The 26,086-nt window shown below is 46.9% G+C and overlaps 3 protein-coding genes across 3 annotated transcripts in view; 2 read left to right on the forward strand and 1 right to left on the reverse strand.

Moving 5' to 3' along the window:
- The window catches only part of LOC104837572 (olfactory receptor 51E2-like), a 47,700-nt gene that overhangs the window by 1,572 nt on the left and 20,042 nt on the right, over window positions 1-26,086 (reverse strand). The gene's annotated exons all lie outside the window — the stretch shown is intronic.
- LOC104837531 (putative olfactory receptor 51H1) lies at window positions 5,544-6,500 on the forward strand. Its single transcript, XM_010576738.1, has one exon. The coding sequence runs from the start codon at window positions 5,544-5,546 to the stop codon at window positions 6,498-6,500; it is 957 nt and encodes a 318-aa protein (XP_010575040.1).
- LOC104837532 (olfactory receptor 51G2) lies at window positions 21,524-24,194 on the forward strand. The gene is made up of 2 exons (XM_010576739.1): window positions 21,524-21,550; window positions 23,271-24,194. The coding sequence occupies exons 1-2, from the start codon at window positions 21,524-21,526 to the stop codon at window positions 24,192-24,194; spliced, it is 951 nt and encodes a 316-aa protein (XP_010575041.1).

Consider the following 26,086-nt stretch of genomic DNA (forward strand, 5'->3'; position numbering starts at 1 on the left):
CAGGGACAGTGATGTGGGTTTCAGAAGAAATTCTGACCTGGTCATTTTTTAAAATAACTGTTGTTAATGAAACATCACCTAGGTACTAAGGGTGACCTGCTCCCTGTAACTGACCTGAGCAATTCCTATGTTTGGCAAAATCCTCCCTTCTGCTTTTCTGTCCTGGGCCATTGCCCTGCAATGATGAGGGGGTGATTCACCTAGACTTCCCTCAATAGTCCTGCTTTCGGCCGCAAATCAAACATCACAAACCCTCTGAAGAAGTTATTGCTCCATTGTCCCTTTTGCACAGTGAACCAGCTCCCAACTTCTCTTATCAGTGAGGATCCCCCCCTAGGAACCCCCCACTCCTCCGCACCTCTCGGCCCCAAGCACTTCTCTACCATTACACCCTGTCCTGCCCCATGCAGAGCATCTTCCACCTTCACTTTCCCCTGGTGTCCCAACCAGGCTGGGTCCGTGGCTCAAGCTAAGGACACACCTCCAGAGAAGTGCTCTGTACTTTACCAATGCACATCACAGTGGGCCACAATAAGGGGCTGATGGTATTGTAGAAAAATTTTAAAAATAAAAATCTACTTGCCAGTTTTTGCAGTTTTGCCTCTTGCAGGCACTTTCTCTCCTGAGAGAGACAACAAGGACATGAACACCAGTCCCACCATGGTCATACCTCAAGCAGATAAAATTGACTCGTACTGCAGGAGGTTGTGGTTTGCCTCAAAGCTACCCAGGGCCATCAGCAGCAACATAGACATCTCCATGAGCAACAGTGAGCGGGTGAAGATCTCAGGGAAGCAAGCACTGCAACTGATTTCCCTATACTTAAACCACAATATTCCCAGCACAATACGACCTGAAGGCAGACAGAACAGTGGACAACACGGCCAAGAAATAGTACATGGGCTTCAGTCCTCTCATTGCATAAAAGATGAGGAGGCATTGCCAAGGTTCACGGTGAAACAGAGCAGAGGTGAGAAGTTTCCAAGCCTGGGAAACCTGTCAGGGGGAAAAATGCAGCCCTGAAGCTGATGTTCTTGAATGCTGACATAAGCTCCGTGCAGATTTGCTTGAGCTCCTAAGCCTTGAAGTGAAGAACAGTATTTATCAAATATGCTATTATAATTGGCAACAAGAATTTAGAGGCAAGTATGAAGCATAGAGAAACATTAGTATATCCTGCTTTGAATTCCTGGCTTAGGCTCAGCCCTACCTCACTGAAGCCAGTACAAATATTTGCACTGACTCTAGCAGGGAAGGAAAACGGTCTCTGTATTTCAAATACCCAGTACAACCCTTGAGCAACTTGCACTATTACCACTCGCAACAGTGTTCACAGACTCATACCCCATCGTGCTAGGCGCTGAACAGTTGCCACAGGTGAAAACATCTGCACTCCTGAAGGTCTCCTGATAGGGTCTATCACAGACACAGACACGTGGTGTTTGTGGAAGAAGGAGGTGGTGGTAAATGCTTTGTCCCATTGCAAGTAAACATGTTATCTTACACAGAACAGAAGTCCCAGTAAAGGGTAAGGACTGTAAATTTAAGTTCCAGGGGACTTTGAGGGTAAGGGTAAAAAACTGCCTTGGCAAGTCCAAAGTGAGCGTGTTTCTGCTTAGTCTAAATTGTGTAGTTTTTGTGTTCATAGTATAGTTTGTCAATTTAGATGTCTCCCATCCCTGTGCTCTCAGCTAGGGCACAAGGTATGTTATGGCAACAACAGGGAAATTTCAAGCTGATAAATATATTCACAAAATGCCCTCTGGGAATAGTTTCTTTCCTCCCACAGTCCTGACAAAGACCCTGCCTGACAAGCAAAGCAGTCAGAGCCTTTCTCAGGGTATTTTGCATCATCTGAGCTGCAGCAAATATTGGAGAGACTGCTCTAACCCCCAGAAAACGCTGGGAACTTCTGCTTGGCTTCAGCTTTGCTCACTGAGAGCTGAGCTACATCATGTCTGAAAGGTAACACAGCCCCTGAGGAATGACCGTGCTCGTCTGACACCCACAGCTCGTTAAGCTGCAGCAACTCAGAGTCTGACCTCAGGCTCCTGGTGTTTGGAGACAGTCTGGGGTAAGTCTGGGACAAATCCTGACAATCACAAAAAGCGCAGTGCTGCAGATGGCAGAATGAACCTCAGATAAAACCAGATTGCAAGAGCACAGAGAGGTCACACGTGGATGATGGAGGAGATCCTGGACGTCAAAACCCAACAGCTTCCCAAGGCACCCACAGACCTGCACTTCTCATTGCAGAACAGTGTCCCGGCCAGGCTCAGTGCTGCTGACATGGGACAAGCCCCAGGCTGCTCTGTTTTATAGGACACCCTTATCCGTCCCCTGGGGCACAGCACCACGCTGGAAGAACTCGGCTGCTCTGGGTGATTTTATCTGTACACGCAGCTCTGCATCGTGAAATGATTCTTGGTCTTCTCCCCACCACACCAAAATATTCACCTTCTAGACAGGCTCCTTGAGACCCAGGAGAGAAAAGAGGCCGAGCTGCCCTGCTCGAAGCGTCATGATCAGTGGCACAAGATCTGGCTGGAGGCTAGTCACTAGTATGACTAGTGAGTCAATACTGGGGCCAGTACTGTTTAACCACTTCATTAATGACCCAGATGATGGAGCAGAGTCCACCCTCAGCAAGTCGGCAGATGGTACAAAACTGGTGGGGGGTGACTGATCATGCCCCTTAATTCTCCTCCAGCGTCCTGCTTTTTTTGTTTCAGGAGAGGGCTGGTCTGCTTTAGGCAGCCCTCAGCAATCCCTCTTCCAAGAGTCTCCCAATCTCCTTTCGAACTTATGTAAATAATTTGGATCCATAGCAACCTTCAGCAAGGAGTTCCTCTGATCCGCAGCCCGGACAGGGACACCATAGGACCACGCCATGCTCTGGTGCTCTCCCTCCTCACCACCAGCCAGAGAGTGTCACAGCTTTCTGCAAGGGTGTTGACCAAAGGGTCCCAGTCTGTACCCCATCAATGGTGGGGAACAGGCAGCTGGAGGCTCCCCACAACTGGGGACAGAGGGAGCACCCCACGACCCTCCATCTCCGTACCCCATCACCCATCGTCTCTATGTGAAACTCATCACAGAATAAAAAAAATTCTCAAAATAAAGTTTCTGCTTATGAATCCATTGGCTGGTTCCTTTGGTTTGTGCTCTTTTTTGGGAACCTTTTAGGGATTTTTCTTATTGCTCTTGTTTCCTTGTATTTAACCTACCTATCTATCTATCTAAATGAGATGTATACACATATACAAATATAAAGTGTACCTATGCATAAATCGGGGAGCTGCATGGAGGGGGTGCAAGGCACCAGGGCTGGGTCTCTTCACTTTCCAGAATGCAAAAGTTTCACAGAGCAGGGCAAAACTGGGGAATTTTCTGAATACACATTTTTTGTCAATTTTTTTTTTTCACAGCCTGTGCCCCAAAGCTTCCTTCACTCCCATTTTTGCACTCTGCCATTTTTTCAGAGAAGACAGAAAAACCTACTTGTACGCAGTCCCGTGGTGCTCACACCCCCTGAAGAGCAAAGAAATCAGCTGTGACTCCCTGGGTGAGACCCATGGGGTTTGCTCTGGCTGGCTTAAATACGGCTTTCCAGCTTTCTGCCTGCAGCAGCGTGCGTGGCCAGGGCTGTTCCTGGTCCCCAGCCCGTGCCCTCTGCAGTGACCTGGGGTAAGTATGGGATGGGCTGCCTGAAGATGACAGACTAGAGATGTTCTTCCCCTGCAAGAACAATTTGTTTGAGGGCTTGCATCAAAACAAGAATTTACAAAAGTCTCTGGCAGAAACAACAAACTGGCATGCTAGAAAGTGCTGAGATGGCAAATTGCTTTGCTAAATATTAATTTTGATCTGATATATGCAGATGGGCTTGATATGAAAAGCCACCCTAAACATTGGTCTTGATCAATAATTAAAAATTTTCCTCATTCTCTCAAGTGTTACATGAATAGAACATGTAAGTTCATTTGTATGATGACTTTGCTCCCCACAGGAGCAAAGCAGGGGTCTTCAGCTCCTCGGCTTTAGGTTCTTTACACCCTCAGTTACCTCTTTTGCTGTCCCAGTTCTCCCTCTCCCACACTGCTTGGCTCAGTTTCAGAGAGGTTTTTTCCCTCATCCCAGGGGCAGTCACCTCTAACTTCTGTCCCTACGTGACAGTTTCCCCTGAACAGGGAAGCAGGTGTTTGACAGCTTCTGAGCCATCTCAGGCCTGACCCTTTGGCTATGCAAAATCTTGATATTTTTTTTTTTTTTTTTTTGATAGCAGATGAGGTCTCAGAGTGTGTGCAGACGCACTGTGGGACAAATCTTACTCAGCTTGTGCTCCTCAGTTATCCAAAACGTATTAATTTCCAGCTAAATAGAGACAAGCACATTTTCCCTGATCAACTGTGGCAAGAGCTGAGGATGTGCTGCTGTGACCACCAGCTGTTCTGCTGGTGCTTTTAAGTTGCACTATATTTAACTGCATTTGCAGAGAAGCCTGTTCGGAATATTTCTTTGGAAATCTCCCACGCCTGCCCCAGCTTCCTGTCACTGAGCATCGCAGCTGATCACCCATGCTCCTGGGGCAGTGAAGCTGCCCAGGAAAGCAGGCAGCTTCCAGAGTGCTTAAATAGAGACCTGGTGTTTGCTGCTGGGTTTTCTAATGGCCTCAGGCAGACGAAACACCACTTCAGGTTCTCATTCTTATTTGAGCCTCTGAATTTCTTCCTTTCCATTTAACCTTTTTGGCAGCTGTAAAGCACAAATCCATTTTCCTTCCATCAGGGTTGGTTTGGTTAATTGACTTGCAGGTTTAGCTGATAAAGCTCTCTAAAACATTATACATTTTGCCATACTTAAACAAAAAGGGAAGAAATCAATACAGAGTCACATATAATGGGGCTACTTCTCATCTCAGAGTGAGACGTTATCTCTTGTGGTCTGACTGCATTCAGTTCAGCACAAACATTGACCTTTCTCTGCCTTCATCTCTCTCCCCCTCCATCCCCCCTTCCCTAGCCTGTCCAGGTGCTTCAGCCTTGCATAGACCAGCATGGCCAAGGCTGCTCCTTCTGCTGCAGGGAGCAGTCAGCCCCATTCCCGGGGCTGACCTCCAGGTCTCCATCCCTCCTCTTCTCCTTCCCCAGGCAGGAGCACCCTGGCCCCAGGCTGTGGTCCTACCTGCGCTGCTGAGAAGCTTTCAGGCATGTCCCAATGGGCTACGCACCGAATCTCCCAAAACTCTGGGTATATAAATGTTGGGGACTACAGCTAGGGGAGACACGTTAAATGCTGCACTGCTCTTTCCTCGTTACCTGTTGCTGTGCACAGCCCAGGCAATGATCCTGGGACTCATCCGCTGTGGCTTTTCCTTGGTTGATGTGATGGTTACGCATGAGGGCAGCAGCATAGGGGTTTTTTGGCTCTTGGGAGCCTGTCCTCCCAACACCGTTGCAGCTGGGGTGTGTGGGATGTCTCATAGCAGGACTTTTATTCCAAGACACTATTATTTCCAGACCCGCGGACCATCAGTGTGTGAGATGTCATCTTCCAATAGGACTGGGTCCAGCCCCCTGATCTTCATCCTCACTGGCATTCCCAGTCTTCCAATGAGCAGCTACTGGATGGCATTGCCTCTCTGCTGCCTGTACCTCCTCATGATCCTGGGGAACTGCACCTTACTCTGGATGATAAAGACAGACCACAGCCTCCATACACCGATGTACTATTTCCTCTCCATGCTGTCTGTGGCAGACCTAGGCTTGTCTCTCTCCACCCTGCCCACTATGCTGGCCATTTTCTGGTTCGAGTCCACCTCCCTCTGTTTCGAGGCATGCATTGTCCAGATGTACTTCATCCACTCCTTCTCTGCCATCGAGTCTGGGGTCCTGGTGGCCATGGCTTTTGATCGCTTCGTTGCTATTTGCTACCCCTTGCGCTATGCCTCTGTCCTGACGAGCTCCCTGATTATGAAGGTGGGGGGGGCAATCTTCATGCGGGGCGTCTGTGTGGTGCTACCTGTTGCTGTCCTTATTAAGAATATGCCTTTTTGCAGGCCCCGTGTCCTGTCTCACTCCTTCTGCCTGCACCAGGACATGCTGAGGCTCGTTTGTGGGGATGTCAGGGTCAACAGCTTGTATGGGCTGACAGCAGTGATACTCACTAAGGGACTGGACTCCCTGACCATCCTCCTGTTTTACATGATGATTATCAGGGCCATCTTGAGCATTGTCTCCAAGGAAGCACAAGCCAAAGCCTTTAGCACATGCATCTCTCATCTCTGTGCCGTCCTGATCTTCTACATCCCACTGATTGGCTTGTCCATCATCCACAGGTTTGGGAAGCACCTGCCCCCCCTCACTCACACACTCCTGGCTGATGCCTACCTCCTGGTGCCGCCTGTCCTGAACCCACTCGTGTACAGCTGGAAAACCAAGCAGATCCGCAGGCGGATCCTCATCCTGCTCTGCCAGAGAGGGACCCAGCAGCAGGTCTAGTCCCAGAGTGGCAATGCCCCAAAGCCAGTCTCCTCCTTCCTTTCCTCCCCAGACTGGTATTGCTCATGAGCAATATCATGATGATGATAGTGCTCATGGGCAATATAATCTCCTGGAGAAAATCACTCATATGCCTTCACTTCTTGGGAGAAACCTGTCACCTCTTCTGCAATACAGCTCTTTTCCTCTCCATGGAGGGATGGAGTATGGCCATTCACATTATTCCACCTCCCATTTTGGGATGCCCCATTTCTCAGAAAGTCTGCAGGCAGGCAGAGCTGGTATGGCCATGTGATTAAGCTGTTGTCCCCTGCAGGTGGGGACAGAGAAGACTGCTGAGAGCAGGCTTTCATTGAGGAATTCACTGCTAACAGCAGTTATGGTCTCTGAAAAGTGTTGCCAGACTTGTGCTTTTAATTGCAACATCCCTATGTCCATCCATTATATGAAAGTGTCAGTTCCAGAGTTATGTGATCATATGAGACTCCTCAGCTTTCATTACACAAATAATGTGATTCACATCTTTACAGTTATGAAGACAGGAACTAATGGCCTATGGACTGTATGTAACCCAAGGACACACACGCAGAAAACAGTCCAGTCTTGTTGCAGGATCTGCAAGGGGAGTGTATGATTTTTACTGCCTCATGATATCATCTGCTCTGCCTATAACTCTTATGGGAACATCATGAAAAATCTCTCCCCGCCTCCCAGGTTATGATTCAAATGAGGGTAGGTTGGTCTGGCATGGAGGTATAGGATGTAATGGGCACGCAATGCAGTCCAAACACATCCTGCAACACGTCGTGCTATTTGTATATTGCCACATTTCCTTAGGGACGCACGTGATGCATAAGTGACATGCTTCATACCCGGGCTGGCTGAGCTGTCCCCTCCAGAGTGTCAGGCTGTCATTAGAGGAGCCTCCACCCTGTCCCAATGCAATCTACCTCCTGATCAACCACCCTTGTCATTGTGTAAAATAATCCTCCCTGCAAGCCAAATCCCTGTGACTTTGTCATGTCTGCAGGGTGATACCAAACCATCTGCCCCTTTCTGCCCCAAATGGGTGCCTTCAGTCTTCCTCATGGGCTGGTTTCCTCTCTGGGCTATCTCAGCTCATCCCAGTAGCTGGGTGGTCAAAGAAGGAGGAAGCAGGGTGAAAAGGAGGAGAAAGAGAAACCATGACCTTGCAGATGAGGGGGCAGTGGCCCCCATCTCATGGGAGAGAGTGTGCTGCAGTGATGCTGCAAGCAGCACTCATGCTGGGGAGGGATGAAGGCAGAGGAAACCACTGATTTCAGGGCAGGCACTTGGCAGGGTCAGTGTCCAGCTGTGCAAAGAAGATCTACAAGGTCAGGATCAGGACTGGAGCTTGGGATGCCCTGGCCATCTGTTAGCAGGTCCCAGCAAGCTGGGAGATGCTCTGCGCTGCAGGGATGTGCTGAAGAGCTTTGGCAGTGAGAAAAAAAAATCGGTATTTCTCTTTAGTTTTTTATTTGTTTCCCACCCACTCCCTACAGTTCCAAAAGCTGCTTTGGCAAAGGTACTGAGAGCTTCTCCCAGCTGTCCTAGCTGCTGTCATGGAGAATCCAAATGGCAAGGATCAGTGCTGTGAAAGGGAGTTAGGTGCTTTTTTTTGGCAAGCATGAGAGAGTTAAGGGAAAATTGTACCTGGGTTTTTCTTTTTCATCAGGGGAAGGAAATGCTCTGTCTCTTCCACTGTCTCTCAGGTACTGTCACTGGGAGGTGCCAAGCAGTAAAACCAGCAAGAATACATGGGTGCTGCTATGTGTGCTGCAAAGTGTCGTGTCAGTCAGATGCTGGGAAAGGACTGGTGTCTGCAGGAGGAAAGATGTACTCCGTGCAAAAATAAAGGTGGATGCAAGGCAAATGTGAGTGTTTAACACGCAGACTCTGGGCCTCATCTCATGGTGGAAAGCTGCCAGAATTCTCTCCTGTATTTTTCCAGGGGTCTGTAAAGTAGATGCCTGAAGACAGGGAATTTGTGCATGTCCATTTGCGCCTGCTGAAATTGTCAAGCTGCTCCGATCTGCCAACAAGAGGTCAGAAGCTGGGAACCTAACCACGAAGACGTGAGTGTTCAGCAGTGTTACGCTGTGCAATAACCACAGGCATGTTGTTGTGTGAGCACATGAAGAAGCAGTTTATCTCGTGCTTGAATGTTTTGCTAAATCTAGCGAGTCAGAGTGGGCGAGCCGTGGGGAAGAGCAAATGTCGCTGTAATCAGCTCGTGGACAGTAGATAGCAATTCCCTGAGGTACCGAGCAGTTCCCTTGGAGGTTATTGCAGCTGAAGCATGTCAGCTGCTGACAAATCTGGTGGCTGTTTGGAACCAGTTGCCTCACAGGCAAAATCCACAAATGGGTGAAACTACGAGATTCCCTCATTTCAGCCAAGCAGTGCCAATTGACGCCGCAGCCCCGAGTCATCCAGCCCCAACCAGCCCATTCATCTACTTCCAGTGACAGAGGTGATATGACAACTTGTCCCGCTGGCACTAATGGAGCTTCCCAGCCCTCCTGAAGGTGGCCTTTCACTCAAGGATAGAGCGCAGCTGATGCATTGCAGCCCTGAAAGGTCTGTGTGATGCTGAGTAATGATATCCATAGTAATGTTAATTTGTAATTATCCTAAACACATCTCACCCACTTTACAGAGTAATGTGGCCAGGTACCTTGCTGCCTGTTGATTTAGGTTTGCAATATGAAATGTGCTACCTTGAGGCTTGCATGCATTTGCCATACCTGCAGCTCCCCCTAAACCCAGCTATTCTCCAGCTGTCTCTGAGTCACAGCAGTTTGCTGGCTTCATTTAATAATTGACAGGACCACGCGTCTTCCTAATGTTTGCTGTTTGCTTTTCTATGTTTGACTTTCCATCAACGGTGCCAAAAGCAATAATGTACATACCAATTTTTCGACAAGTGCTTTCCACCTGTCGATCCCTTTCTCTTATCTGCATTTGCTTAGCCCTGTACCTACATACTACATTTGCCATCACAAAAATTTCCCTTTGCCAGCAATCCGAGCAAGTTGTCAACTTCTACTTCACAGCAGCACCTCCACAGCCTGGTAAGTACAGTAGCTCTGATGATGCTACACAGGGATGTGAAAATAAACCATGTCCAGACACTGCCTCACTTGCTTCTTGTTCTGGTCAACATCTGTGTTTTGTACCCATCTCACATTTTAGTCCTGTGTGCGACTTTCCTACTGAAATAGCTAACCATGCACAGCCCTTGCAACAGATTCATTTGGTGTTGTGTTAACAGATTTCACAGGGGTTTTCTTCCAAGAAAGGGGGAAGCCACTCTGCAGCAGCACAGCTTTCTAACTGGTAAAGCTTCATCTGCTCTGCAAGACATAAAAACTGGGTCCTAACTACGAAGTTAGAGTCTATAGATAAGCTCTGAAACTGGGTCAGATCTGGGATACTCTGATGCATACCACTGAGATATTTTTTTCTTTTTATTATTTTAGTAGCAACCATCCAACTCCTCTGCTTATGCATCTTGGGACTTCACTGTTGTGAGGTCCTGTTAAGTTCCAGAGAACTTTGTAGTAAATCAACGTGAATGGGAAGATCCTGAGAAGGGTTACACGTTCATTGGGAAAGTTTATTTTATCTTTGGAATTGGACATGGACTAATGTTCTGACCTAGTTTAAGTCCACAAAATCCTCTGTTTATGCCTCCTTATCCATATGTTTGCACATTGCCAGACAGAGCTGCTTTTAGCTCCGTGTAAACAGATTTCATACATTAATCTCAACCTTGAGAATGAAGTAGATCACGGTTGAGGCCAAAATGAATTGGACGTTTTAAGTACACAAAGTGGGACACCATAAAAGGGCATACAGCTTTTCAAAGTGCTGAGGAAAAACTCCAAAAATCCAGCTCCCGGGTTTCCCTAGATTCAGGTCTGCATTCAGTGTCCCAAATTTGGGACTACATGTGGGCCTGGGGTCCAAGCTCCCATGACAGTCAGAGGTGGTGAGTCAATGCAGTCCATGGAGCTGTGGAGTGCATCTGCTCTAAGGCGAGCTGAGATGTTCTGTAGGTTTAAACAAGGAAACTTCGAACTAAATCCTACCCGCGAAACCACATCCTGGGTAACAAACACTTCATCTTAAATTTCACCCAGTGGGTGTGACCCATTGGAGGTGTTCATAGCTCTGTAGGTCATGCATGAATAAATCCTCAGCTTTTGCCCCACAAGTGTCCTTCAAGAAGCTCAAGGTGGGTTATGCTGGGTAGGTTTCAGGATTTGCAGAATGATCCTAGTCTCCAGTTGTGGGAGTAAATGAGGCATTATGGCTGCTGAGGCTGGCCTCATTGGATCACACAGGGACCTGACCAGCCCATGCCCACTGTCACCAGGGGATGGCTCTCCCACATCCTTTTCTTCTTCCTCCTCCTCCTCCTCTCAGCACCTTGGTTAAGCATGGTGAGTCCTATGGCTCTTGGTCCTACCATTGTGTCCCTTCTTGCAGAGAGGGGGAGTTTATCCAGCCTCATTTAGAAACACGTGAACCCACTTCAGTGTGAGGCATGGACCAGATGACCTCCTGAAGTCCCTTTTGACCAAATTGTCTATGATTTATAGGATTAGCACAGAATGGACAGCATAAAACTGTAGCATCATGGCTTTGATGGTCCCTAGGGCACTTGGTTAGGTATTAATCTCTGCTTCTATTGCAGGGTACTGCATTACTGACTCTGGGCTACAGTGTCCACAAACTATTGCCCAGCAACAGCAGCATCTTTAATCATCAAACATCCATCCTGATGTACGGCAGTGACATTTCTGTCCAGCCTCTGTGCTCTGATCACCTTATACTTGCTAGAAGCTACATCCTCTGTATTGCAAAGGTGAAGAGATGCTTCCATGCAGCCATATACATTTTGTATTTTGTGCAAGTCCTCACAGATCCAGTCCTACCTTTTCTGATAGCACCAGCCACGCTGAGCCTGATTTGGTCTAATTCCATGGAAATTGCCTTCAGTGCCTGCACTGCCCACTCCTTCTTCCTCAATGACGTTAGGCTGGTTGTGTGTCCCTGTTGCAGTGCTCTTCAGTGAATTCATCAGACTAATGACCTCAGAGAAATACCTCATTCCTCCTGACCTTGATAATGGAGAAAGTAGGAGCAGTGACTTTATCCAGAGATACCTGCATTGTCCTCTCAGGCTTTGACTTTGTTAAATACTCTTTTAAAAACCTGAGGGCAGAGAAGATGGCCTCTTTAGGCATAAAGGCCAACAACCTGTGGGACCTGAGTATGCTACGCTGTGGCCAGCCCTACAGTCCTTGTGGTGTCTCATATTCCAACCTCTGTGATGATGCTGGCCATTACAGGACAAGTGCCTCAGAGCCCTGAAACCAGCCCCTCTCCCATCGGTCTTCCCTGATTCCCCCCCTCCCTGTCTCCTGCAGGGACTCGTGCTTGTGCACAGGCTGGGGAAACACCTCCGTGTGCCCAGGGCTGTCAGCAGGAACACCAGGCAGCTCTGCAGGTGATCAGTAAACCAGTCTGTCCAAAAAGCAGAATTTTGGTCACAAAATCACTTCCCAAGCGAATGTTATTCTCAAAGGAACTGGAAGATTTATGAATGCAACTTCTAATGGAAATTTTCCCTCCAATCCTTTGAATTGCATCTCTGGTTACACTGGTATTTCTCCTTTGCATGTTTGCTCTGCTTCCACCCCACCTATTTTGAGAAACCATTTCAGATATACAACCGGTCTGTGAAACAAACAAACAAAAAATTGTATATGCATGAACAGAAACAAGATTCTGACTTCATTCAACATCAGTTACTCATATGCCAATTATCAAATCCCCTTGATTCTTCCCTGGGTCTCTTTTTAAAGCAGAGTCATCTGATAACATTTTCTCAATTGCCAGATTGAATTTCAACCAGTTCGATGATGTCACAGTGATTTATTTTGAAGAAATCATTGCAGAATAGCAATGTAATGTTGTTACTGTCTCTTCTCGCAGCTCTGCTCTCATTTCCTCACTGCTGTTACTGAGATGCCCATTGTGATATCTTCTTAAAATCATGACATTATAGCAGACTGATAAAGTGAATGGACACATTTGGCCTTATCAGAATGAAACTATTTCAACCTACAGAATACAAAATATGTTGATGAGATCAAGCCCCAAAGTCTTTTCAACCTTTTCAAAATGATATTCTGGAATTTCGGTCTCTTTAAACCTTGCGAAATGGCATGAAGACAAATATAAAATTCCTGCAGCATGCCTGCACCACGATCCAGCCACCTTGATCCAGATGGGGCCAGGCAACCCGGAAACCCTTTGAATTAATTAATTGGCACCAGTCGTCTTTTTCCTTCTAAGAAGGAAATCCTCCTGCAGAGCAGACCATGGCTGTTCCTGCCCCCAGCAAGTGCCTGGATCCATTTGATACCATTTTAGGCACTTGGGGATGCACCTAAAAGCAAAGTGTACTTTCCATCCACACTTTTTTTGGTTGTTTTTGGCAAAACAGTGGTCTCTCTACAGCTATTCCTGTGCCCTCTCCTTCTGCCAGCCATTCCTCGTGGAGCTGTGCTGTGGATGGCGAGCACGAGGAGGCAGAAACCATGCTTGTAAGAAATTCCCTAAGGAACAATGGTTGTCTAAGAGTTGCAGCATGCACCTCTGAGTTTGGGGATCAGGCACCGCTCTCATTGAGGCCACACACCGGCAGCAAGTTTCACAGCTTTACCTCGACATTCCTTCCCCATCAGGGTAAATTTATTGCATCCCAGCTGTTATTTACAGCCTTCAGACAATGTTATCCTGCTGGTGGAGGTCTGGGACATGCTGTACATGATGCTCCTTTGAGTTTGTATTTTAGCAAATTATATGCAGGTCACACTGACCTACGTTCACCTCTCGGTTGTCTCTGAATCACCTCTATCTACCAGCTTTGCTTAATATAGGAAAATGAAATACAGGGCTTTGCGATGTTTGCAGATTTCTCTGGGATTGTTTGATTTTCCACTGTGCACACTAAAAGCAGAGTCTGCTGCCTTTGTGACAGGACTCCCTGTCCTTTCTGCATTTTCTGAATCCCCCCATTGTATTATTTACCTGATGTACCAAGTCAGGCATTAAATATGTCAATGTTTGCCTGCACAAGAGCTCATTCACTTTTGCAGGTTGGAGCGCCGGTGACCGAGGATCTCATGTGTGTCACTCAAAGCAGCACAGGAAATTGGTTGACATCACTTCACTTTACCCAGGGTTTTTTTGATGATTTCGATTAAAGACACTATTTTTCTGCTGAAGCAGTCTGGGTGGCTTAGCACCTGAACGAGCTGCAGTTGTACAGGCTTAAAAGTGTTCGTACAATTTTAACTGCTCTACTCCCTGCAGAAGACCATGGTGAAGTGGCACTGTCTGCCTCTCTAATTTCTTCCAAGCTCTGTGTTGAGGTCACCCTGGTGTTCATAAGGTGGTGAAGTTAAAGTGGACCAGCTTTAGAATGGATAATAGAGCTGGAGACTGTAGTGCTCTGGCAAAAGACTGACTTCTATTAACAACCACTGAATGAGGGTTTTCACTTGAAAAAACGTATGAGCAGCAAGGTGGTGAACACTAAATACAGAAACACAGCTGTACAACAGAACCTGGGAGAGTTTGGGAGGGTCTAGGGGACTCATCTGTCCTCCCTTCTGTCCACATGCACAGCTGCCCCTGACCTGAGTCCTGCCCATGTAAGTCCCTCATGCACTTACTGCAACCCCAAACTGGAGCCTGACCAAAGCCTCCCTTCTCCAGCCCCTTCTCCATCCTTCCCTAGGACTTAGGGACATGGTTTGGTGGTGGACTTGGCAGTATTAGGGTAACAGTTGGACTCGATGATCTTAAGGGTCTTTTCCGACCTAAATGATTCTATCATTTTATGCTTCTACGACTTCCCACCACAATCAAAGCCTGGCCCCATGGCATGCTTCTCCAGCATCTACCCACACCTTTCAGGCCAGGATTGTAGTCCCAACCCCACCACTTCCACCGTCGTCAACCACAACCCTCAACACACACACAGAGCAGGGACCAGCAAGAGCTGCTGCCTGCAAGGAGCTACTGGATCTTACGTGTCTAACCCATCACACCTCCCCTGGGTGGTTAGCTGGTGCTACGAGCTCATCCCTGGAGCTCAGCAGGAGAGGGTTTCCCCTTAATGCTAAGGCCCAAGGGACATCCCAAAGCAGAAGAGCTGCCTGGCTCCAGGGTCAGGTGGTCCTTTGGGGAATCTGTCATAAGAGCAGCTGGTCCAAGTCCAGGTCCTGCCGAGCTCTTTTCCTCAGTGCTATTTTTGAGCCTCAGTAGATGGCTGGCTTGGAAAAACATTGCGTCACTGCTGGTGATGTCAGAGCTGCTGGTGCCAACGCAGTCAGCTGCTCCTTTGGTAGCAAGTGGGCAGGACAGCCTGCCAAGGAAAAGACATCCCTTCTGGCCTGCAATCTCTCCTTCCAGGCAGCTGGGATATTTTTGTCCAGCTCAACACAGCCACTGGAGCCAAAGAAAACTGCGCATGATCAAACAGCCCTTGCATTTTTGAAACTTTTTGAAGCAGAGGAGGATGGGGGACATACCTGCCTTCCTCCTCTGCCCCGGATCTGCAAAGTCTGGAGCAACCCTGAGGGACACTGCTGGGATGGTGGGAGGTGAAACCTCCACAGCAGCAGCCTTTGAGTCTCACCTTCCAGTTCAGACCTGTACGTGGACACACAGACGGTGGAATCCCTCACTAGGAGAAAAGAAGGAAGCCAGAATTGGTGCCAGTGTGGTGATTTCAGGTAGCAATGGTGCTCCTGTTCTCCTGGATCTTCCTAAACACTTTCGTCTTCTTTATTTGCATATCTCCAGTGAGCATTACCTTCATAAATGTTATGAGCGTGCTCGTTTTGAACAGGGTCTTGTAAAGGCTTTTACACAGGAGGACCAAGCCCCCCTACCTTCCCCTTCCTTCCTCACCATCCCTTCTCACACTCCTGTCAGTACTCACACACTGAACTCTGGCCTGTACAGTAAATATGATTAGGACTGGCTTAGGCTCAAATTATAAACATTTCCAGCAAATAGACTGATGTGTGCCAAGTGGGCTTGTGTTCCCCCTTAGCTGTAGTTCTGGGAAAGCAGTTTTGTTTTTTTTTAAGATGGGAAAACAGATGAACAGATCCTGACACCCTTCCCTATACACATGCAATACCTATGCTTTTGGGAAAAGGGATTAAGCAGAAAACTAGCAAGAATGACTTGTGGAAGCACAGTATGGAAACATCACTGCAGGAAGCTTGGTGCATGTGGGTGAGCCTTGAGCCACAGATCAGTGGGAATCATAAGATTTTGAGCATATCTGGTACAAGATGAATTTATCTTACACTATTGTCGTGGTTTAACCCCAGCCAGCAACTAAGCACCACGCAGCCACTAACTCACCCCGGCCCCACCCAGTGGGATGGGGAAGAAAATCGGGAAAAGAAGTAAAACTCATGGGTTGAGATAAGAACGGTTTAATAGAACAGAAAAGAAGAAACTAATAATGATAATGATAACACTAATAAAATGACAACAGTAATAATAAAAGGATTGGAATGTACAAATGATGTACAGTGCAATTGCTCACCACTCGTCGATTGACACCCAGTTAGTCCCCAAGTGGTGATTCCCCCAGCCCCACTGCCCCTAGTTTATATACTGGGCATGACGTCACATGGTATGGAATATCCCTTTGGCCAGTTTGGGTCAGCTGTCCTGGCTGTGTCCCCTCCCAAATCCTTGTGCCCTTCCAGCCTTCTTGCTGGCTGGGCATGAGAAGCTGAAAAATCCTTGACTTTTAGTATAAACACTACTTAGCAACAACTGAAAACATCAGTGTGTTATTAACCTTCTTCTCATAGTGAACTCAAAACATAGCACTGTACCAGCTACTAGGAAGAAAATTAACTCTATCCCAGCTGAAACCAGGACAACTATAAAATAGGTATGGGGGTGATTCAAGCAAGGTCAGTGTTGGGCATTTTATAGTGGCTGCTGGAAGCCTGAGCCCTTTTTCTCATTCCGCTGCAGGTCTGCTGGATAACCCCAAGCAGACATTTTCGTCTCCAGGCCACTCCCTTGTCCCAGCAGACCCTATGCAACCCCTCTCTCTGTGCCATGCATACAACCAGGCTGCTCAGCACACGGGTCTTGAGAGGACCTTCAAGCACGACATTCATGCTAGAAACACGTTATCATTTCAGCACAGGCAAGATAGGTAACGAGGAAATTTTTCTCTCTGGCAGTTCCTAGCAGTGATGCTGCAGTTTGCAAACCAAATCATTGCTTCCAGCTGCACAGATACAGGTTTGCTGAACACAGTTTGTCTGCAGCGTCTCAGCACGGGAGGGTGAATGAGTGACGCTGGAAAATGCCTGATATGTAGAGTAAAATGGTGGCAGAGAGTCCCAAGGGAAAAAACTAAATGTGCCAGGGTGCATGAAAGATGAGTGTGTGCATGCAGCTGGGCTGAGTAAAGCAGGGAAAGAGATACCGTGTCATTTCCACAGATGGATGAATCCAAAAAGATTAAAGGTTATACCTTTTCTGGAGAGCTGTGGAAAAAGGGGCCTGGTGAGGGTATCTCACCTGTGCCTTTGCCCGGAGACAGGATCAGCTCAGCTGAAACCATTACTGAGACACATTGAGGAAAACCATCTGTGGTGGTGATGCCATGACCATGCCGACCTGTTTCACTGTCCACCCCTTGCCTAACCTCAGGTTCCCTTCCTTCCAGTTCAGCCCATGACACTTTGTCTTAGCCCTGCAGCCTGGTTATTCCCATCGCTGCAGCATCTCTTTGCTTTGCTGCAGGACACTTTCCTCTCCCTGCTGCCTCCCAGGTCCTCCGTTCACTCTGCACTGTGGCATCTCAGCCGCTCTAAACCCGTCACACCACGTTTGAGTTTTGTGCTCGTCATGGCCAGCTGTGACGGAACTTTCACTTTCCAACATAAAGACATCTGGCTAAAGCTTGTTTGCTCTGAAGACCGTAAGAACTATTCTACTAGATCAAACTAAAGCTCCCTCCATCCTGCCGTCCAGCCTTGAAGAGTGGCTATTAATGGCCATTTAGGAAGGTAATTTACAGTTTATCCTTCCCTTGGCACATGTCCCAGCATCTAGCAATCAATTTAGAGGCTTCCTGAACAGGAGGCAGCACCTCAGCCATCATGTTTAATAGAAATCAATGAATCTCTCACCCATGGATTTGTCTAATACTTTTTTGAATTATATATACTTTGGGCTCCCACAACATCCAGCAGTGATAAGTCTCATAATTCTGTTATAAGCTCTTTAAAAAGGTACTTTTAAATTTTTTTAAAATCTTCTGCCTAATATTTTCAGGGTGTGTCCTCCCCCTCCTAGTTCACATAGTGTGAGAAAAGATGAAAAATTATTCCATATGTATCCTCTCCTCCCCATTCATTATCTTATAGACCTTTCCTGTACTGCTTTATTGTCTCTTCTCAACGCTGAAGAGTATACTTTTCCAATAATCTCCACTTCTACAGGACCTTCCCTGAAGTGGTCAGGCTGTTGGACTAGGTGATCATTGTAGGTCCTTTCCAACTGAATTTTCTTTTCTTTTCTTTTCTTTTCTTTTCTTTTCTTTTCTTTTCTTTTCTTTTCTTTTCTTTTCTTTTCTTTTCTTTTCTTTTCTTTTCTTTTCTATTCCTCTGAGCACACTTGCTCCAGGATGTTTGCTAGCTTCAATAGTTCTTCTTCCTCCGTTTTTTTTCACATCTGGCACACCTAGAGATAGCAGACCTCTGCCAGGACCATTTGGATGAGTGTCACAAAGGCTCGGTGTATTCAGCCATAAGCCTGGCCGTGAGGTTTAACAACCAGGTAGCTGTCTTAAAATTAATGCTTGTAAATTAATTGTTCTTTGGCGCTGGGGCCACCCAGCACCAGGCAGTCCAGGATCATGCCAACAAACCCTCTAGCCTCTAAAATGAGGCAGTGATATCATGCAGACTCCTTTCCCTACCTGGAAATTGCTGAAGTGCAGGTTGGCTCAGGTCAGCAGTGTGCCAGGGACCATGACAACAATTTACTGGTGTCCATCATGGGCAGTGCCCCAGCACAGTCTGGTTTGTGACTACAGAAGTATCTTTCAGGTCTGGTGGCTGTATTTACTATAGACACCTCATATGAAAATGGGCAAACCAGTTAGCTCTCCTGTGTCTTGGTTTGGCAGCCACAGAAATAGGGGTTAATAGCAATTTCCACGTCACAGCTGAGGTGGCAAAGATAAACTTATTACCACAAGACATCTAGATACAACAGGCTTCTGGGCTATCTGAGAAGATATCCACCAATGTGTCTGTGTTTGGCGTTGTAATATTTAGTTTGTTTTTATTGTGTAATATATTATGATTTTAATTAAACATTTTGTGTCTCACTGGTCACGGGGGGATAGCTAGAACTTCACCTCTGTTAATCCCTTGGAGAGATGCTGCAAGCACTCTTCTTGCAAAATTTATTATTATTTGCATTACAGATCCATTCTCACAATAAAAATTACGTGTATTGCCAGCATGCTGCAGCTTTGCCAGCCATAAATCACAGGGAGCTATAAACATGTCACCCAATAAACTATCAGGAGAAAATCATGCCTGCTGTGAGAGCATCATAAATGGAAAAGATCATTTACTTCACGCACTATTTTCACTGGTACGCCTCATGCTGTTTACGCACAGGGAGCTTGGACTCTGCGTGGCTCCCGGTTGATTGGACAGGGTCAGTCCACGGGGCGCGTTATAAGCGCTGCCCTCCCGATGCCGGGATGCGGATGCAGGTTCTTCTTCTGCATCACAACAGAGTTGTGCTGCCTGTGCAAGTCATAAAGCCCCTGGGCCCCCGTTGCCACGCTTGGTAAGTACCCTGGGCAATTAGCGGCCTCTCCATCATTGCACTCCTGTTTTACTAGTGCGGTAGCTGCAGTTTATGGGACTGGACACCAGCACAGGTGGGGAGATGCCTCCGAAGCACTGCTCGGGAGGTCTACACCATTCCAGAGGACCCGCTGGGTTGGATGTGCTGGAGGAAGTGGGTGGCTGTAATTTCAGGCAGGGCTGGCATCACAGTACTGCCAGGGAAGATCTAGCCATCGCGGTGCTGCTTGCCATTTTGCTGTGGGCTTTGTGCAAGAGTCAGCCTGCTCTTCCACCGTCTGGTGGCCTGGCTCAGCTGGTGGGAATGGCACGTTCCTGTTCTTGCCCATAAAGTCAAAGAAATTAATCTCTGTGGGTGCTGCATCCCCAGAGTCCCTTTGCTAATCCTCCTCCTTTCACCGAGAGGCTGAGCCCTCGCTTGGATGCTTGAGTTGGCAGCAATGCAGTTGTGAAAATAGCAAAGTCTCCTCTTGGGAAAAAAGCAGATCTCTTTCTACCATCCTTCCCCAGCCCTGGCTCCCAAGCCCTGGCTCCCAAGCCCCCGCTCTTGCCTACACTCAGAAGAACTCTTAAAGCACAGTACTCTGCTTAAGTTATTGGTGAAAATCAAAGACAGAGGCAAGAAATGAGGAGGTGGCTTTTGAGGACTGGAGAAGGAGGGACGGCACTGTGCCCTCCATGAGGCAACTGTTTTCGTGCCTGATGCCTTCCTCCAGGCAGTCTGGAGTAGGTCCTGGGGAGCAGAAACGCCTTGGGCACTGAGCAGGCAGACAGTTTTCTGTCTCTGGTAGGATGCCTTTCTAGGCTAGCAGCAAACACAGCCGGGTGCTGCCATTAATCTTTAAATTCATATCCTCCACAACCGGAGGTTTGTTTCCTCATCAGGGCTTGGCTGCAGCGTGAAAGATGTAACTGCTGTCCCACAATAGTCAACTGGGAGGTGTAACGTATATGTGTGCTGTATGTTATATATACACATATGAATGTACATAAACATAAATAAGTATGCATGCTTTTTAATATATTTTATATGTTCTATGTATTTTATATATTATTTATAGACACACACATATATATATATATTTACCCACACATAAAACATGGAGGGGAAAAAACCGGCTTGGAGTGGGATCCGTATCTGTAATGCATAGGGGCACAAAACAAACCAGAGTAGCACAGAGAGGAGCAGAGATAGTAAATCCCATTTCTAAATAACTTCCTATAGCATGGTAGGGGTTGCCGGTGTCTAATAAAGTCAGGTTTGCATGAAGGCTTTCTTGTAGGAGAAGTATCCCTTACAGACCCCAGGTAGTTCTCACCAGTCCTTTCTTTCCCCCTGTGCTCTAACAGTCCCTCCTCTTTATCCACCTCCATATTCCTGGAAACCTCTTGAATCTCAGTATCTCTGAGAGTTCCGGATATCTGCCATATGCTGCTGTACGGGAGACAGTTAGACAGACAAACAGGCACGCACACACTTGTTTTTTTCATTTTTTTTAACCCAGCCTCCAGATGAGACTGAATTGCAGGAGTCTGCAGTTTAATTCTCACTGCTCAGATGCTGTTGGATTGACAGAAGGGGACAGCTCTTACCTTTGGGGAGCTCCAAGCTGCCACTTAGGACCCGAGGTACCTCTGGCCAGTTTCCTTTTGCCAACGTCAACCACTGTTGAAGCATTAGGGAAAGTGCAGGCTGCCCATCCATGTCCGTGCCATCTCATGCACTGATGAGGCTCTTCTGCAGAAGGGCTGTGACTTGTCCCTTCAGCAACTGCCACGGTGGGGCTATGTGCTGCCCAAGGTGATTCCTGATGTTAACATGTAACTTTGCAATGAAGAGAAAGTGGCTCTGCCTGGAGGGAATGAAATGACTTTGGGTCTTCCCCAGTTCCCATCAGTTACGTGTTGCTTTTGCCCTGGAGCAGGAAGATGTTTATCCTTGCTGAGCTTTGGGATTTATTGCCACATTAGACTCTCAAGCAGGCTGAGTCTAATGGAGGAAAATCACATTAAGAATGTAATAAATACATCATGGAAGATATGTGTGTTTATTCAAAAACAAACTGTGTTATAGTAAGCCCTCTTGCTCATAATTCAGGCACTCTTTGACCTGCTTGTTTTGTATCCTACAGAAGGTGCATTAAGACTGAAGCCACAAATATTTCTTTTCCTTTAATTAGCTCTTGTTTTGCACATCCACTGCTTTCCCCCATCCACCCAGCCTGTCATTCTGTCACAGAAGGCACAGAAAGGGACCCTGTCAGGCTCTCCAGCATCCCTGCTAGGGTGTATTGTCACATGCAGTGTAGGAACCTGGATTATGCTGAGATGGCTGAATTCTCCAAGAGGACTGAAACCTATGGTAAGATCACAGGCTCATAGTTTCATTGGATAATTCAGGTTGGAGAGACTTCAGAAGATCTCTAGTCCAACATCCTGATCAAAGCAGGGCCAGCTATGAGGTCAAAGATGCTCATGGCTTTGTCCAGGTGGGTCTTGAAAACTTCTAAGGATGGAGATGCACAACCTCTCTGGGCGACCTGCACCGATGCTTGACAGTCTTCATGGGGAAACATTTCTCATTATATCTAGCCTAAACGTCCCTTGTTTCAACTTATACCTGTTGTCTCTCCTCCTCCTGCCATGCACTGCTGTGAAGAGCCTGGCTCAGCCTTCCTGTAGGTAAGGGAAGGCTTCCCCTACCCTCGCTGTAGGTAGGGAGAGGCTGCTGTTGGGTCCCTGCAAAGCCTTCTCTTCTCCAGGCCGAACAAACCTCTTTCCTTGGTCTCATAGCCTAGAGCATCTCTCCAACTCCCATCCATCTCCGTGGCCCTCTGCTGAACTCACTAGAGTAGACATCTGCTAGACTTCTGTAAAGGCCTTACTCACCTCATACACTTGATCCCTGTGTAAAAACTCCACTATATCCCCTGTAGCCCTCCTCTCTGATTTGGACCCAGAGACTTTCCATGGATGCCTCCCTAGTGCTTCTGAACCTGCAACTTCTTGTGCTTTGGCTTGCATTTCCCTTATTAATAAAAGTCATGGGCACCACACAAGTGGGATTTTGCTCATGTATTTCCCTTCACCTGATAGTAAGGTAGATTATGAAATGAATAACAACTTGGATGTGAAAGCCACTGAAAATCCACCTTAGCCTGGTGGCCATCTTCTGAGCTGAGAGCAGCAGTGTCTAAGTCCCTGATTCTCTGTTATATTCTGCATTTGTTTCCAATGTTGATTTCTTAACTAAGAAGTCAGAGTTAAACCTTCACCATTTTCATGTCCTTTGATCCAGTTAGCATCAAAAAGAAGCCAGCTGCTTGGCAGCTTGGTCTTGGTTGAGGTGGCCATAGAAAAATCATAAAAATCATTTGTTCACCCAATAGAGCATCTCAACCTGTGGAATTTGGGGACAACTGTAAAACAGTAGCACTCACCAGGAATGTCTTCACTTCCATTTTAAGAAAAAATGTATTTCTTTTTAAAGAAAAAATGCCCATCCTTTTCCTTCGTTTTATATTTTAATGAATAAACAAGAGTGTAGTCATATGTGACACTATGGTAATTATAACAGTGTTCTAAGCAGCATGGGGTCATCTGCATAGGTTGGTGGGGAGGTGGAGGGATGTGACGCTTGTCATTACCCACTTCTATGTTCAGTGGAGAGTCCAACTACGTGGAGTTTCTGTTGTTGATTTGTTTTAGGTATAGGTCATGTGAGAGCTGTGCTGGGATGGAGCATGACTCACATACCACGTGGGAATTCAATGGCTCCTTCTATCAGCCTTCAGCTTTCCTCATGATGGGCATCCCAGGCCTGGAAGGCCTTCACCACTGGATCTCCATCCCTTTCTGTACACTGTACCTTATTGCTCTCTTGGGAAACTGCATGATCCTATTCATCATAAAGAAGACCCAAAGTCTTCACGAACCAATGTACTACTTCCTCTCCATGTTGGCAGTCACTGACCTGGGCTTGGTTCTATGTACACTACCTACTACTCTGGGCATTTTTTGGTTTAATATGCGAAGAATTGGGTTTGATGCTTGCCTTACTCAGATGTATTTCATCCACATACTGTCCTTCATTGAATCCTCTGTGCTCCTGGCAATGGCATTTGACCGCTTCATTGCCATCTCCCATCCACTGAGACACTCATCCATACTGACCAAGAAAACTGTCATAAAAATAGGTCTGGCAATTATATTGAGGGGTATGGTCTCCCTCCTTCCCATACCCTTCTTGCTCAAGAGACTAACCTATTGTGGGAAGACTGAGCTTTCTCATTCTTTTTGCTTCCATCCTGATATCATGAACCTAGCATGTGCAGATATAAAAGTCAATGTCTTCTATGGTATGATTATCCTCTTATCAACAGTGGGGATGGACTTCATCTTCATTGTGCTGTCCTACATCCTAATCATTAAAACTGTTATCAGCCTTGCAACCAAGGAGGAGTGTCTCAAGGCTTTGAATACATGTGTTTCCCACATCTGTGCTGTTCTAGTGTTCTTCATCCCAATGATTGGACTGTCCATGATCCATCGCTTTGGAAAGAACGTTCCTCCTCTGGTTAACACTTTGGTGGCGTACACCTACCTTATAATTCCCCCTGCTCTCAACCCCATTATCTACAGCATAAAATCCAGCCACATCCGTGAGGCTTTGCTCAGGGCACTGCGGAGGAAGAGTGAATCTGACTGGTAGCTTCCTCCACCAGTACTGCCAGAAAGTGCTAGTGGACTGGTTTCTTGGTCAGAGCTAGTGGACTAGTTTCCTGGTGCTCCATCCACGCGGATCACTGCCAGATGAAAGAACTGCAGATCCACTTGGACACTGTGCCTCAACCCAGCGCTGTGATCTTCCATGTTTTGTCCTAGCATGATGCTTTCATCCCTTCCAGCAGCCTGCGAACACCCCAAGCATTAATGCCAGTGATATATACAGATGGAAGCCCCAATTAGAGGGAGTCAGTTAAAAAAAAATGGGTTGAATGACTTTATCTTTTCAAGTCATGCAATGAGTTGGATCAAGGAACCTCTGCAACACGTTATGCAAACTCTAGTAGCAAGATAACAGCATGTAAGCTTCACTCAGACTCCCTTGTATGGGGGTCATCGTTCCCTCATCACATGTAACAGCATAGCTAACCCAGGCAGCAAGCACAACAGGACAAGGCTTGGGCCAAGAGTTTGGAGCCACTCTGAATATCCCAGTCATTAGCTGTTCAGCTGGAAACATCCCACAAGATGGAGCTCAGCTCCAGAGGCTGAGCACAGAGCATTTTCTGAAGATCACATGCTGTTAAGTGGGCCCACAGCACTCAGTCCTTCTTAAAAAAAGGCTCAGCCTTCATCTTTATCTGCTTCTGAAGTGCCATACACATCTACAGTGATGGAAACAGTGCTGCTTTTGCATCTCTTTTTGATGTCATCGAGTCTTACCATCTTGCCAATGTTCCAGCCATTGTTTTGCATTGAATGTAATGTATGTATGCAAGATCTTCAATAAAAGACATCTATTCATTGTAAAAGGTCAAAAGACTTGATGAAGCCATTTTTTTTCTGTTTATATGATGCAGAGATACTAGGCTGGAGTTGCTTAAAATCTTCAGGATTTGCTGTAGGTGAGCACAGGATCGTATGAATTAAGTATGCATCAGGATGGTGCTTGGGGTCTGGTGTGTCTAGCTCTCGTGCTGAAAAAGAGGAGTTTAAAAAATATAATAGGAATGGCTAAACTTCCTGACACTAAGGACCATGTACTACAATCTTCCAGCTGAGACCTGCCAGGTACTGACTGGCCAGTCCGCAGATGGGAGGTGACAGTGTCTCCCAGCATCTTATTGCTCTGCTGTAGGAGGGGTCTCAGCCAGACACGCAGCAAGATTTCATGATCCTCCTGGCTTGCATGCTCCCACAGACAGAATAAAATGGCCCCACATCTTTCATGCCTCCAAATTATGGAGCTGTATTTTTGTTGATCTTAAGCCATATTTTGGCCAGTCTTGACCGCAGTGGAGAATAAGAAGAAACAGTCAGTGTTCACCTTGGAAGGGTGAAGCAGCAGAAGGTATTGGGACAGGATTGCACCAGAACTGGCCTGTTTCTGCCTGCTGCTAAGCACTTCACACTTCAGACTAACCCAGGATTAGTATATTTTTCTATTCTGCTCTACACATAACAGTACCTGGAATAGAGAGAAAAGAATAATGAGGGAACATCTCCATACAAATATAGAAAGGGAGAAGGGAAGACTCCTGAGGGGAGGATTCCCAGGCCACGTTCATTTTGTGTTGTGCTAGTTATTTTGCTGAGGATCCCAGTGGGCCCTTGCACAGAGTGAAATACTGTTCAGCAGACCACCCCCAGAACCTCTGCCTGAGCGTTGGCACAGCGGGTCTTGGGGTGGAGTCCTGTTTGCATTGACATAGCACCCAATGGGAGCACTCTTTGCTCAAAATATCTAAGGTCTGACCTGGTGCTTGTAGCCAGCTATTATCAGAGGAAAGATTAACATAAGGGAACAAACACAACTTTCAGCAGAAAAGCCTAGAACTGAGCTTTGCTGGAAAGATGCTTAGCTTGCAGAATTCTCAC

Source organism: Haliaeetus leucocephalus, unplaced genomic scaffold, assembly GCF_000737465.1.
Source record: "Haliaeetus leucocephalus isolate CR32 unplaced genomic scaffold, Haliaeetus_leucocephalus-4.0 Scaffold536, whole genome shotgun sequence".
Lineage (NCBI taxonomy): Eukaryota > Metazoa > Chordata > Aves > Accipitriformes > Accipitridae > Haliaeetus > Haliaeetus leucocephalus.

What these genes read in the sequence shown, in the direction of transcription:
- LOC104837532 (XM_010576739.1), top strand. Translation starts at nt 21,524, where the DNA reads ATGTGTGTTTATTCAAAAACAAACTGT. An exon ending in TTTATTCAAAAACAAACTGT is followed by an intron (nt 21,551 to 23,270) that starts GTTATAGTAAGC and finishes TCCTTCTATCAG; the next exon opens with CCTTCAGCTTTCCTCATGAT.
- LOC104837531 (XM_010576738.1), top strand. Translation starts at nt 5,544, where the DNA reads ATGTCATCTTCCAATAGGACTGGGTCCAGCCCCCTGATCTTCATCCTC.